This window comes from Melospiza melodia, chromosome W (assembly GCF_035770615.1).
Source record: "Melospiza melodia melodia isolate bMelMel2 chromosome W, bMelMel2.pri, whole genome shotgun sequence".
Classification (NCBI taxonomy): Eukaryota; Metazoa; Chordata; class Aves; order Passeriformes; family Passerellidae; genus Melospiza; species Melospiza melodia.
The window spans coordinates 770,325-785,827 of record NC_086225.1 but is presented as its reverse complement, the minus strand read 5'-3'; the positions used below and the strand labels follow the sequence as shown (position 1 = coordinate 785,827).

At 44.9% G+C, this 15,503-nt stretch overlaps 1 protein-coding gene across 1 annotated transcript in view; it reads left to right on the top strand.

Annotated features, from left to right (window-relative positions):
• Window positions 1-3,898: 3,898 nt before the first annotated feature.
• Window positions 3,899-15,503, top strand: part of LOC134431417 (homer protein homolog 1-like) — a 170,208-nt gene continuing 158,603 nt past the window's right edge. The window contains exon 1 of the mRNA XM_063179431.1: window positions 3,899-4,010. Within this exon, the coding sequence (XP_063035501.1) occupies window positions 3,899-4,010 (112 nt within the window). The remainder of the gene's footprint in view (window positions 4,011-15,503) is intronic.

The window sequence follows — 15,503 nt, the reverse complement described above, 5'->3', positions numbered from 1 at the left end:
TCGAGTGTGGCCTCTCCCACAAAGGAGAGAAGACCTACCTGCCAGGGATGCTAGACACCGGTGCAGATGTGACCATCATCGCCCGTTCAGATTGGCCAGCGCACTGGAATCTACAACCTGTTGCAGGCATGATTTCTGGGATTGGTGGAGCTACAGTATCCATGAGAAGCAAGAACAACATCCTCGTTGAAGGGCCTGAAGGCAAGCTGGCAACCATCCGTCCATTTGTTGTAAGGGCCCCCATCACCCTTTGAGGCAGAGACGTTTTATCCCAGTGGGGAGCTTCCCTACGTATCCCCATTCAGGATTTCTAACTGGGGCCACTGAGTTGAGCGCGCTGCCAGAAATACCCCGTCTCACCTGGAAAAGCCACGAGCCAATCTGGACTGAGCAGTGGCCCCTAAAGAAAGCCAAGCTGCGTGCCCTAAACACCCTCGTGGAAGAACAGCTCAAAAAAGGCCACATAGTGGAGTCCGACAGCCCTTGGAACTCTCCAGTCTTCGTTCTACCAAAGCCTGGGACAAACAAGTGGAGGCTTCTCCATGACCTTCGCAGAATCAACGAAGTCATCGAGGACATGGGCCCTCTTCAGCCTGTCCTGCCCTCCCCATCAATGCTGCCTAGAGACTGGACACTTGCTATCATAGACATTAAGGACTGTTTCTTCAGCATCCCTCTACACTCTGAGGATGCTCTACGGTTTGCTTTCGTCATTCCCTCTATTAACAAGGAAGCTCCGCTCAAAAGATATCATTGGCGTTTTTTCCCTCAGAGACTAAAAAACAGCCCAACTATTTGCCAGTGGTACGTGTCTCACATCCTGTCTCCCATTCGGAAATAATTTCCAGACGCCATCATCAATCACTATATGGATGACATTCCGGTGTGTGCTTCAGACAAAGCTTACTTGGACAAAACAGTTAAAAAGACTATTGAAGCCATTGAAAAGGCAGGAATGGAAATTCGTGAGGACAAAATCCAGTACACGGAGCCATGGACTTACCTTGGAGTCCAGATCCGGGAAAGAACCATCGTACCTCAGCAGATCGTCATCAACGACGACCCAAAAACCCTCAGGGACTTGCACAGCCTGTGCGGATCCATCAACTGGGTACGTCCACTGCTAGGAATTACATCAGAGGATCTTGCTCCCTTGTTCAACCTGGTTCGTGGACCCAAGGAACTGGACTCTCCCTGCACTCTCACAGAGGAAACCAGAGGTGCCATCGTCAAAGTCCAGGAAGCCCTGTCTTCACGCAAAGCCCATCGCTACGAGCCCAGTCTGCCTTTCCAGTTCATCATCCTGGGAAAAGCACCTTGATTCCATGGACTGATTTTCCAATGGGACCCTCAGCTGCGAGATCCTTTGTTGATACTGGAATGGGTTTTAACAAGTAGCCAGCCTACAAAGACACTTACCACCTACCAGGAGATTATAGCACACTTAATAAAAAAGGCTAGGACTCGCCTTTGCTCCCTTTCAGGTTGTGATTTTGAATGCATATATTTGCCAATAACCCTTAAAGACTTTGAGGATTTGATCAAGACCAATGTGAGTCTACAGTTTGCTCTGGACAGTTATACGGGTCAAACTTCATCAGAGATCCCACAACACGATCTTTTTAACCAGAATGAAACTTTCCATTTGATTCCAAAACAAATCCAAAGTAGAAAACCTCTCAAGGCTCTAACCCTCTTTACAGATGGCTCAGGGTCTTCCCACAAGTCGGTGATTACTTGGAGACATCCCCAAACACAAGATTGGCAATCTGATGTAGAAACAGTAGAAGGATCGCCACAAATTGCAGAATTAGCAGCTGTCGTCAGAGCCTTTGAAAAATTTAAAAACGAGCCTTTCAATCTGATCACAGATTCAGCTTATGTTGCTGGTATAGCTATGAGAGCAGAACATGCTCTTCTCAAAGAGGTCTCTAACCCAAAGTTATACCAACTGCTCTCTAAATTAATACAATTGATATCTCACAGAAAGCAACCTTACCACATAATGCATGTGAGGTGTCACACGGGCCTCCCAGATTTTGTTGCAGAAGGCAACAGGAAAGCAGATGCATTAGCAATGGCAGCAGAAACTGCTAATGTTCTTAACATCTTTGCTCAGGCAAAGTTGTCACACGTGTTTTTTCATCAAAATATACCTGCCCTTATGAGAATGTTTAAGCTCTCAAAGGATCAGGCAAAAGCTATTGTGGCTACCTGTCCGAACTGTCAAAACTACCAGATACCATCTATGGGTACGGGAGTCAATCTCCGAGGTCTGAATAGCTGTCAGCTGTGGCAGACAGATGCAACTCACTTTGCACCTTTTGGAAGGTCAAAGTACGTGCATGTTTCGGTTGACACATTCTCAGGAGCAGTATTTGCATCATCACATGCAGGAGAAAAGACCATGCACACAATAAAACACTTTCTCCTCACTTTTGCCACCCTGGGTGTACCAAAGGAGATTAAAACAGATAATGGACCAGCCTATACCTCCAACAAGTTAAAGGAGTTCTTCAATGAATGGGGCATAGCACACAAGACGGGCATACCTGTAAACCCCACAGGACAATCCATCGTGGAAAGGACACATCAAACCATCAAAAGAGTCCTCGATCAACAGAACAGGGACACGAAAATCACATCTCCAGTGGAGAGACTTTGCAAGGCTCTTTATGTCATCAACTTCCTGAACTGCACAGCGTCAGAGCCTGACCCACCAATACTCCGCCACTTTGCAAATACCACCCAAGCAAAGCTCACGGAGAAACCATCTGTGCTCGTGAAGGACCCTGAAACACACCAAATTTCTGGGCCTCATCAGTTGATTACCTGGGGTAGAGGGTATGCGTGCGTGCTACTACCATCGGGTCCAAGGTGGTACCCAGGAAAATACGTCAAACCATACTTGGGCATTGCGAACACTACTGCTGCAGACGAAGACAAGAACTCTCCTGAGGCAAACACAAGACCACCTCAAAACCAAACCAGCTCAGCCTGGAGACGAAGACGCCGCCAAACACCCACAAACACAAGAACAGACCGCCCCATTACAAGGCAGCAGGCAAAACAGAAAGTTAAACAACAGTCTTATGCACCAGGCCACAGATAGCCTTAGCACAAAAGTGTTCTCTGAATTCTGTGTTATTACACTGTGTTTTGTATTTTAAAAAACCTTATTATTCCCTCTTCCTAACCTTTAAAACCCCTTAACCTTCTACCTGCTCCTCCTTCCTTAGTGTAGCTTAGAAATTAAAAGAAAAAGGGGGGGGAGGAGGGGAACACAGAAAAGAACAAGGCAGAAATCCCTCTCATCATAAAGATAACAAATTTTGCTTATATTCCCTATCAGAAACCCTATTCCTGTCCATAGATGAAGAATATCTCCATCAGTGCTGTCCTCACTGCTGCCTGGATGCTCTACACCGTACCGTGTGCCTTTGGCTGGATTAGCCCACAGCCTAGCCATAATGTTTGGGTAGCTGTCGCAGACATTTTTTCATAGAAATCTTTTCTTTTAGGATTACCCCTTCTGGGAAGCTGAGGCCCCAGAAGAAGAATGTAAACAATTGTTATCGGCTGCTGTGAAATGTAGCAGGTGCCCCTGTGATTGGCTCATGTCCCGTGTTTATAATTAAGGGCCAATCACAGGAGCAAGCTCGAGGACAGATTCCCTGGACACAGAACTTTTTTATTCATTCTTTTCTTTCTATTCTTAGCTTAGCAGCCTCTGCAACTTCTCTCCTTATTCTTTTTAGTATAGTTATAATGTATTATATATCATATATCAATAAATCCAGCCTTCTGATCATGAAACAAGATTCTCCACTTCTCTCACCCTTGGGACCTCATCAGGTCGCTGTAATAGGTAACCTTAGCAAAAACACTAAAACAAGACATGTGCTTGTCCATGGGAAGCATTGATAATCCACTTTCTACATGTCTAGTAGGAATTCCCTTTGTAGCAGACGACTGGCCTGTCTATAACTCCGAGGTTCTCCGCACCACAGGTAAGAGACCCAATGGGGCTGATACTTGGGACGAGTGGACAAAAATTCTGCCAGATGCTCGAGAGGAACCCCAAGAATTGAATCTATTGGGATCCTCCAAGGCCACATATTGTGTCAAATTTTACTTTAGGCGTCCGAAAAACGATTGGCCAGAAATTGACCAACACAAAAACACATATCGAAAAGATGTATCACCAATTAACAAAGCCTATAATCCTCATGATTGGTGCAATTACACAGCTCGTGTGATTTCTGTGTCCTCCCTCCATCCCAAAGTATTACCCAAGGGAATGTTTCTCATTTGTGGTGGCAGAGTATGGGCAGGGATCCCCTCCCGACTCCAGGGAGGTCCCTGTACCCTTGGAAAACTTTCTGCCCTTACTCCAAACATCACCCTGGTACATAATTGGAAAAAAAAAAAAGCGAATCAAAACGACAAAAAAGGTCCTACAATGAATTTGATGAAAATTGTGATCCGAGATTATACGATTGGAACAGACCAAAAAAGATTGCTGTCTCCCTGTTTTTACCCTGGGTAGCTGCAGCTAAAGCCCTCGGTGAAATCAATCACCTTGGGTGCTCACTCAGTAAACAAGCTAACGCCACATCATCAGCAGCCTTAAGTGATCTCTTAAAGGAAGAAGAAACCACAAGACAGGCTTCATTACAAAACCGAGCAGCAATCGACTTCCTGCTGCTTGCCCACGGACATGGCTGTGAGGACTTCGAAGGAATGTGCTGCTTCAACCTCTCTTCGCATTCGGAGTCCATCCATGCGAACATCCAGAAACTGAAAGATCTCGTGAAAAACTTGAAAGTAGAAAGAATCCCAGACTGGGTCAATTAACTTTTCAGGCAATGGGAACTAACAGGATGGGCTGCATCTTTGGTTAAGGGATTGTTGCTGATTCTCCTTGTAGTTGTCATTGTGTTAGCTATATTCTTGTGCCTTGTTCACTGTTTCAAAAGAACCATCGCGACTGCATTTTTTGTAAAAACAGAAAGTGGAGTTGTAGTGAAACCATCAGGTTTAGCCAGGGCCCCGTGGAGAATCTGAATAATAAAATGCTGACACAGCAACAAAGAAGCTTCCTGACTCCAGGGACATCCACCCTATACCCTATCCCTATAGCCATGTAAGGCAATATCTTGTTAACCCTACTATTGATCACTTATGTTCCCTCTAACCTTTTGCCATTGGTCAGGATTGGAACCGAGCCAAGGGTATAAAAGTAGCATACTATACCCCTACTAACTCGGAAGAAGTAGTGCTGAGACCCTGTCGCAACACAGCGCCTCCTGCAGCTGTGGGGGAATCCTCACACCTGCCCTGCCTGGTCAGGAGTCAACAGCACCCCTGCCAGCTGTGACCATAATTACACCAAAGGGGAAAGTGCTTGACAGCTCAGAGAATGCTGTTATTTGGGTCTCTGTTTTTTCTGTTTGTTGTTGCTTCTGCTTTTGTTGTTTGTTTGCCTTGTTTTTATATATATCCTAGTAAAGAACCGTTATTCATTTTCCCATATCTTTGCCTGAAAGTCCTGTAATTTCAAGATTATAATAATTTGGAGGGAAGTGGGAGGGAGGTTTCTGCCTTCCTTGGCAGGTACCTGTCTTTCAAACCAAGACAACACAGGACTCAAGGTGTGACCTCACCAGTGCCCAGCACAGAGGGACAATCACTCCCCTAGTTCTGCTGGCCACACTATTCCTGAGACAGGCCATAATGCTGTTAGCCTTCTTGCCCAGATGAGCACACTGCTGGCTCATGTTCAGTTGGCTGTCAACCAACACACCAAGGTCTTTTTCCACTGGGCTGCTTTTCAGCCACTCTACCCCCAGCCTGTAGCTCTGCGGGGGGTTGTTTTGGCCTGTCATGGTTTGACACTGGCCAAATGCCAGGCACCCACGAAAGTTGCTCACTCATGCACCCCTGTCACAGCTGGGCAGAGGAGAGAAAAAAAAATTAGTAAAGGGTTCATGAGTTGAGATAAGGACTGGAAGAAAACACTCCAAAGGGGCAAAAAAGGCTCAATTTAAAGGTACAAAGTGAATTTATTACAAACAAAATCAGAAGAGGATATTATAAATTAAAATAAGCCCTTTAAACACCTTTTCTTTCCCCAGCCCCTCCCTCCTTCCCACTGAAAGCACAGGGAGACAGGGTATGTGGGGGGGTTTGGTCAGTTCATCACCTGAGGTTTTCTTCTGATGCTTAGGGAGAGGAGTCCTCCTGTGAGACCATGGGGTCCCTCCCATGGGAGACAGTTCTTGGTGAACTTCTCCAGCGTGGCTCCAATTTCATGAGCAGTGTCTTCCCAAAGCTGCTGCAACTCGAGTCCCTCCCATGGGCAAACAGTTCTCCCAAAACTGCTGCAGCGTGGGTCACCCTTCCACGGGGTGCAGTCCTCCAAGGACAGGCTGCTCCAGCCTGGAAATAGGTGCCCCCTCTCTCCACTAGGTCTCCCCCCAGACCACAGCCTCCACTCCGGCATGAGCACCCCCCCACACAGGCTGCGGGTGGATCTCTGCATCCCCCATGGATCTCCATGGGCTGCATGGGGACAGCCTGCTTCACCATGGTCATCACCACTGCCTGCAGAGGAATCTTGGCTCTGATGCCTGGAGCACCTCCTCCCCCTCCTTCTCTACTGACTTTGGTGTCACCATATCGGTGTAATGTTGCCCAACAGGCGGGAAGAATGATGAGCAGGACTCCATGATATCAGAAGATTTATTAATTACTTTATTATACTATATTATTCTATACTATATTACACTGTATTACACTGCATCTAAATTGAAACTGAACAAGAACGCAACTGAACAAAATCTCATGACTGTCTCCTGACCGACCGTCAGGACACAGCTTTCAGAGATTGGTTAAGAAAACAAAACACTCACACCAAAATCCAATTACCAAATCCCTTCAGGTAAACAATCTTCCATAATGCATTCCATTTGTGCACAAACACAGGCGCAGCAAATGAGATAAGAATTGTTTTGATCATTCTTTTCTCTGCTTCTCCAGGGAAAAACCTGAGAGAGAGAATTGTCTCTGTTCACAGAATGTGTCGCCCTGTTTTTTTGAGATTTTCTAAGCCTTCTGATGTTGACATTCTTGTAGTGAACTTTCTCACACACTTTCTGTAAATAACTCATTGTTTTTCATTCCTTTATGGAGGAGGAGAGAGTTGATGGACTGTTGGTTTGACCTGTGTCATTGCAGAGGTGTCACTGTCACCTTCCAATCCACTGTCACTTTTGTAAAACTATAAATATTGGAGTCAGAGAATAAAACTTCCCTTTTTTCCTTCACCTTGAGAGAGGTGGTGTGCTTGTGTTCTTTTGTGTCCGTCAGCGACAAGAATGTGAATCCCACATCACCATGTTGTTTTCCCTCACGTATTCTCACCTCCTCCTTGTGCTGGTTTGACCGGAAATGGGAATTCTGGGATGCTGTAGTCAAACCAATGGGTGCTCAGATTTTAATATTGGCACCTGATGTAGCCAGTGAGGTTCGGACACACCTGTGAGAACACACAGGGGTTAAAAACCAGAGCTGCGCCCCCCGGGAAGCTCTCTTGGGACTTCAAGGGAAAGAGGTCAGATCTCCCTCCCCTATCCAGCAGCAGCAGCTGGAGGGGGGAGGGGCAGCCCTGTGGTAGGCCTGGGCCTGGACAGAGATGTGGGGTGAAGAGGCCCTTGAGGATGGAAGGGTGGAGGAGCACCAAGAGACATCGGGCAGCCACCCCCCCCTTCCCCCATGGAGAGAGAGAGAGGGAGAGCCGGCGTCTGAATTTGATAGCAGCCGGCCCAGGAGGAGAAGGGGGGGAGTGTGGTGAGAAGGTGCCTGACAGGGCAGCATGGGAGTTCCGGAGCTCTGGGACAGGCAGAGACTGAAATTTTTAACCCTTTTCTTGCGTGATAGAAACCTTGCAAATGCTGATCCTCCTGAAGCTGAATGAGAAGGGAAATAAGAGATGAGATAAGAGGGGATAGGCCACGAGGGAAGTGGAGATGACTCTTGAGTGGGGGGAGAGATGATGCAGTGGCCTTTTGGCTGGACTTTTCTTGTGTGGCCATAGACTGAATAATTTTTTTTTTCCTGTGACACAGAGACTGCATTTAGGGGGAGGCAGTGCCTCAGAACCAGGAGGGTTCAGTGTGGGTACCCCTCGGCCCCAGTTGGTGAAAAATTTGGGGGGGACAGATATCCCGAAGGAGAGACTGTGCCTTTTTTGGAGTGAGACAAGGCATCCTTGAAAGACAACCCTAGAAGCAGCTCTGGTCCATGCACAGTGGTGAGAGCACTGGGCATGGAAGGAAGGTGTCACAATAGCAAAGGACTTTCCGGATGGTGCTATGAATGACATGGAAGCACACGAGGTTTCAACGTGTTTCCAGGGGAAGCCTATGGTGCAAGAAGGACTCCTGTCCTCTTCATGAACTGAAGATTGAGTATTCTAAAGGGTGGTGCTGGACTGAGAGCTGGTGATTTGGGGGAATGTATTGCATTGGGAAATTTGGTGGGGAGGAGGAGGAAAATGCTTTTGTAAGGTTTTCATTTTCCTTGTGTTTTTTTTTTCCTCTTCTAGTTTAGTTAATAAAGTTTTCTTTATTTCTAAGTAGGAGCCTGTTTTGCTTATTCCTGGTCACATCTCACAGCAGACACCAGGGAGAGGGTATTCTCATGGGGGCGCTGGCATTGTGCCAGGGTCCAACCATGACACTCCTCTTCTCTGACTAGAAGCAAAACCTGTGTGATTTTGTTTTGATTTTCCTCTCTAATTGGCCCAGCTTTGGCCAGCAGGATGTCCATCCTCAGAGCCATCAGGGATTGACTCTGCCAGCCATGGTGGAAGCTTCTAGTAGCTTGTCACAGAAACCACCTCTTTGGCTCCCCTGCTAACAAAAACCAGGCTGTGCAAAACCAACACATTCCACCTTTCTCCTCTGTGAATCATATATTTAGGAATTATCATTAAAACTACATTCAACATGCAATCTTCATTTAGAACCGCAAAACTAACTAAACTAAACAGGAAGAAAAGAGAAAAAAATCCCCAGAAGAAGAAGGAGTCAGTGCTGTGAGGAGGTGCCCATGAGAAATCACCAAGAAGGTATGGGAGCTTCGCAATAAGATGATACCTGTGCCTTGATGGCATCTGTACACTGTGTACCAGTATCTACTAAAGCTTTATACTTCAGTCGATCTGATGTGCCAGGGCCCCACACTTGGTTGTGTTGAACCTCATACTGTTGGTCTCAGCCCATCGATAGAGCCTGTCCAGATCCCTCTGCAGAGCCTTCCTACCCTCCAGCAGACCAACACTCCCACGCAACTTGGTGTCATCCTCAAATTTACTGTGGGTGCACTCCATCCCCTCATCCAGATCATCAGTAAAGATATTAAACAGGACTGGGCCCAACACTGATACCTGAGGGACACCACTAGTGACTGGCTGTTCACTGGATGCAGCACCATTCACCACCACTCTCTGGGCCCAGCTGTCCAGACTGTTCTTAACCTAATGAAGCGTGCACTCATTGAAGCCATGGGCTGCCAGTTTTTCCCAGAGAATGATGTGAGAGATGGCGTCAAGGGCTTTGCTGAAGTCTCAGGAGACACATCCACAGCCTTTCCCTTATCCACTACGCGAGTCACTTGGTTATAAAAGGAGATCAGGTTGATCTGGCAGGGACTTGCCCTTCCTAAACCCCTCCTCACTGGGTCTGATTCCTTGGTTGTCCTGTATATGCTGTGTGATGGCACTTCTAACAAGTAAATTAACTTCCATCTGGGTGAAGCCCTGATACCTATCTGCTATCTTGGGGCTAGAACTATAGTAATACAGGTGCCTTTTTGAAGTATAAACTATATTTTAAAATATACTTTGCCAACTAGTTGCTAATGTAGTTCCCATACAACAAACATATGATACTTTGTTTTTTCCAGCCTCCACCAGTACAATCAAAGCAAGGGCATGAGCTGTCAGTGAGGAAATGTTTCTTTGTAAATTGGATAGCAATGCCCAAGGGTAGTACTGATGCAGCCATTCTGCTTTCAGCATGGTCATCCTCCCTATGAGCTGCTCATCAGTGAGACAGTCTAGTCTAGGTATGGCCATTTTTCTTCAGCAGTCAAGGCCAGTCTCTATCGCTAGTACTTGGCAAAATCCCTTGGCTGACATTTACTGCACAGACCTGTGTATTTCAGTGGGGGTTGTTCATTGGAGGCATACAAATGACATGAACTCTTAAAGGTCCTTGTGACAAACAGCTTTGTTTATTGTTTGGACCCTCTTTATATAGAGGGTTTGAATCTTCTGTTTTAAGTCAGCTGATTGGATGGGTTCTCTCTCCACCCAGATCTCTGGCCAGTGGTGTGCCTGCATCTAAGCTTTAACAGGGTTGGCTGAGGTCTTTGCTTGGGTTTGAATCCAACCTATCCCCACCTTATCTGGGGACTTGTTTTCTTCTAGGCTCGTTGAGTTTAGGGGACAGTTTCAGATCAGCTGCAATGTGACAATGTGTACCTATTCCCATGTCAGCCTCTGTAGCAAGCTGTGCAGGGCATAATTTGCTCCAAGCACATGGTATGGTGTCCTAGGTTGACTATATGATGCTTTTATCCCCAATCGTCTTGTTCTGTTTATGCTGAATAGTAAGTATTGCACCTTTAAGACTTGTTCCAGAGAGTGAAGGGGGGAGAGAAGAAGCGCACAGTTTGTTTTCAGACACTGCACTCACTCCTCCACATTCATGCTCCTGGACTGTGTTGTCTGCTAATGGACAGACAGCGGGACAGAGCTCTCCTTTGCTTTTAAGTTAGTTTAGCTAGCTGAGGCAAAGAAGTTCCCTGGACTGTGGGCTTTTCCTTTTTTCCCTTTTCTTTGGATGTGTTTAAACTTGCTCTGGACTGAACACCCAGAAGAGCACTGGCAGCTCGCATCTGTGGCCCACTGGGCTGGGCCGGGGCCGCGGCATTTCCAGCACTAGAGGGACTGATAAGAGACTGAGTGAGCTGAGCTGCAACCCAGGGAGGAGACTTTCTCAGTTTGTCATCTCTTTTGGAGCAGCAAGGGGTTTTATTGATTGATATTGTTTAGGTTTTATTGTTTAATAAACAGTTTTTTTCCACTTTTCTCCAAGGAGGTATTTTCTCCCAGACCAGTTGGGAGGAGGGGCTGATTGAATCTGCTTTCCTAGAGGAGCCCTTTGGGGGTTGTCTCCCAAATTTGCCTTGAACCAGGACATATGGTCATACTAGTATATCCAGAAAAGGATTGTGCCCTGTGTGCTTGCTGTGAATCTCACCATTATGATGGGGAATAGTTGGGGCAAATGGGATTTGGAGTGATCCTAAAAATTCCTTGAGTGATCTGACAATGAAATTGCTGCAGAGGCCCATCAGGGACAGGATTTGGGTGTCCAGCCTTAAGAGGAATCTCAGAACATGTTTGGCATATATGTGGTGTGAGCAATCAAGGAAACGGAGATCTGTCGCTTCCAGTTATAGTTCAATATAGATTCAACCGCTACTTCCAAAATTCAATAATGCTTACTAGGCTGTAAATTATCAAAAAGAAGGAACTTGCTGTAGGTACACAGTTTGTGGTAATTGGGAGTCGGGCTGCTGCTGAGCCTCATCCCTAATGGGCTACAACTGTGAAAATCAGGTGAACAGGACTGAAAGTGAGACATGGGATTGGAAATTAACCTGGGGTAGAAATCAATTTCATATTTAGATGAAGTATGCTGTTTTGAATTGTTTAGTCTGCAGCTTGCTCACATGGATGAAGTGTGTTTAACTTGTTTAGTCTGTTAATTTGCTGTGCTCAAAAAAGCTTGTGCTCGAAAAAATGCCTGTAGCTCGCAAAACTGCCTCAAACAAGGGGAAAGGAATGGGAACTTCCAAGCTAGAGGAAGATAAGAGGGGCCCCTTGAACCTTGAAACAAGAAGCAAACCAAAACCAAGGCTGCCAAGATACCCAGAAGACAGACAACCAGAGAGCTCTCTGCACAAGGACTGATAAGAACTAATTGTAATGTGAAACAGGACTAGTAAATGAAACTTAATGCTATGCAACAGGATAGGAGAAAAGGAGGGTCTGGACTTGTGAAAAGTGAAGGGGGGGAGGGTAGCAAAGGGCAGGAGGGCGTTCGTGTTCTTTAAGGAATGATTCTGCATGCACCTGGCGCTGAATAAATATACGTACCTACTTCATGACTTTTACGATTTGTGGAGTTTTTTTCTGCAAATCAAAAGCAATGAGACATGGAGTGCTGAGGTGTACTGACCAATCATGAAAGAGAACAGAAGGCACAGAGGTGCAATGCTTGAACAATGAGGGGTATAAAAGGTTGGCCTAAAGAACAAGAAGGGCAGATGCTTGCAGCCTTCTGAAGTGATATGATGTTACTCTGTATGGGCAAACAACTGAAGCCTTCTGATGTGGTATGGTGTTACTCTGTATGGGTTGAAGCTTTCTGAAATTGTATGATGATAGTCGGTGTATTGTGGTTGTCGAAACTGCGACATATGCTGTGACAAATTGCTGGTATGGTAATAGCATACTCAATGCTAATTAGAGGCTTTATAGTTCCTGCAGTGATCAGTGAGATGTTTCAAATTGATTTGTTGCTTATGAAGATAAAATGATTTTGTTTACCTTTCTAGGAATCTAATTCAGTTCTTTGCTACAAATGAAATAATTAAATTCTCATCTTGTGATGTGGACTAATGATTCTGTTTGAAACTTAGCATGCAGCTGTAGCAGTCTCGAAGGGATTGAGATTTGTCTAAAAATCAGTTGATGGTAATAGTGATAAAATGCATGTTTATTCAGTGTGGTCCATTCCACTCACTCTGTATATAAGTTCTGATACTTCCCCTGGTTCTGGTGAAGGCAGGACTTCAGCTTTGTGCTGTCTGCAGTCAAAGTGCAGGTTGTGCTAATAATTTATTTTAAAGTGTTTATTTTTGAGGGTGATGTGTAAAAGCTCTCAAAACTGCTAACTGACAACTTCTTAATGTTGAATAAGGGATTTGTGGGTTTTAAACTGGAAATTAAAGGAATGACAAAAGTTCCAGGCCCACTAAAATAAAAAGCATTTTCACATGCAGAAGGCATGTCAAAATTAGTAACTTGGATATGCAGAGAAAAATGAGATGAACTTGGTTGATGGAGTGAGAAGTAGTAAGAGGGTGTGATCATTTCGGTATGAAGACCTGAAAGGAAGCAAATGGAAGCTTAAAGCCAAGAAAGAAGGTAAGAGAGCAAGGTAGTAAGAAGCATTACAAGGAGAGTTTGCTAACGATTGTGGTGCCTAATCAGGAAACCATATATTGCTGCAGAAATATCTTAGTGACAAATCCCAAGTGTTGTATAACAAACAAGGAAGATGTGTATTCCTTGAGGGTTTTTCCTTGAGGGCTTCTTTTGTTGTGAAAGTTGCTGAGAGATCTAGTCTTTAGAATAGCAAAATGTCCTGGTTTAGGGCAAATTTGGGAGGAAACCTCCGAATGGGGTCCCTCTAGAAAGCAAATTCAAGCAGCCCCTCCCCCAACTGGTTCAGGAAATTATTTCCTTGGGGAAAAGTGGAAAAAAACTGTTTATTTAACAAGCAAAATATTCACAAGCATAAAAAAATAAACAATATTAAACAATAAAATCTCTCGCTGTTCTGAAGAGATGGCAAATTCAGAAAGTCCTTTTCATAGGGTGTAGCTTGGCTTGCTCAGTCTCATATCAGTGCCTCCTACACTGGAAAATGCTGCGTCCCAGGCCCTGGTAGGCTACAGGTGTGAGCTCACAGTGTTTTTCTGGGTTTTCAGTCCAGAGCAGGTTTGGACAGTTCCAAGAAGAAGAAAAGCCACTCTCCGAAGAACAACTCTGCCTCAGCTAGCTAAAAACTAACTAAAATGCAAAGGGGAGCTCTCTCCTGCATGTCCGTGCTGCAGACAACACAGTCTGTGAGAAAGAAAGCTGAAGCTCTTATCTCTGTGTTTTCAAATACAACTGCCTCAGACATTCCACCTCTACCACTTCTCCTTCTCCCTGCCTTCACTATAAGATCTAGTTTTAAAGGTGCAAAACTTATTTCTGGGCTAAACAGATGAATGGGGATATAATTCAGCATCATAAAGTCACCGCAGGACATAAAATTATGACTAGTATTAGTTGAGTGTTTTCTTTCAAAGATGATCTGAAAAGCTTCAGCTAAACTTCATCTAAAAATACTATTTAAAAATATTACGACTGTTTACAATATAGTTGTTGATTTATCTCACTGGAAACACTTAATCATTGATTCTATGATTTTGTCTACCTTCTATTACTTTTTAGGTTCCAAAATTCTCATCTGTCTCTATTGCCAAATGCCTCAGCTTTGTCTCTGTTGCCATATACCTGTGAAATACAGCACCAGTCCTAGTGCCAGCCCTCAAATATTGGTTCCTCTTTGCTGCACTAGCTGTGCAGTGGCGCTTGTTGATGCTGCTGAAGGAGTTCATTACAGCAACTAAATTGATCTAATAAAACTTTAGAACAGTGGGTGTTGATTTTTGGACAGTCTCATGCTTTCATGTCAGGACAAAGCAGGGATTTTGTCTGTCAATTGTTGGAATGCGCTACTGTGGGTGGTACTTCTACCACCATTGTCTTATGACCCTTGTATCCCACCAAACAGCATGATTACCATCAGAGAGTTTTCATATGTTTGCAGGGTACTATTTCTCCCCATCTATGCCTCAGCAACACCACCTAAGTAGCCCCATCGAATTAGGCTTAATTCTCATCTTGTTCAGTATCAGTCAGCATCAGTTGGTCTAATTAGTCATTTGCCAGCAACAGCCCTTCTCACAGTCTGAAAATTTTTTTGCAAAGGAAACTACTGAACTTTATATCTCAGAGTCCATGAACTAATTTGAGTGTCTGTGAAACATGACAAGGAAAACATGGGAATAGACTTGCATTCTGGAGATTGCAGGAGATTGAAAATCATGTTCTGTTAGAGCTTTCCTCCTCATCCTCTGATAAGGAGATGGCTGCTGGGCCCTTTCATCCCTACCCATGCTTTCCCCCACCTCCCTCCTCTTTTTCCCCACCTCTCTTTCCCCCAAAGTGCCTTTACCTTCTGGGGAGCCCCAGAAAATAGCAGTGCTAAACTACAAGCTGTTTTGTGCAGTCAAGAGACAGACTTCTAGCTGAGGTTCAGTATGGCAGGAACAAGTGACTGTTGAGATACTACTTAGATGACAAGATGAAATGCCTGAGCTACAGGTGTCATTATGATTCACATCTAAATTGAATTTTATTGCAGACTCCTGTGCACTCTGTCATGTTCTTTCTCTGAAGAATGTGCATATACTTTTTGTTTCAATTTTTGCTTTTTCAGATTTGTGAGAAAGCAAAATGTGAGTTTTTGCTGTTGATCTGGACATTGAGCATATCTAGTAAGACCCATCTGATTTCAGTACCTGTCATG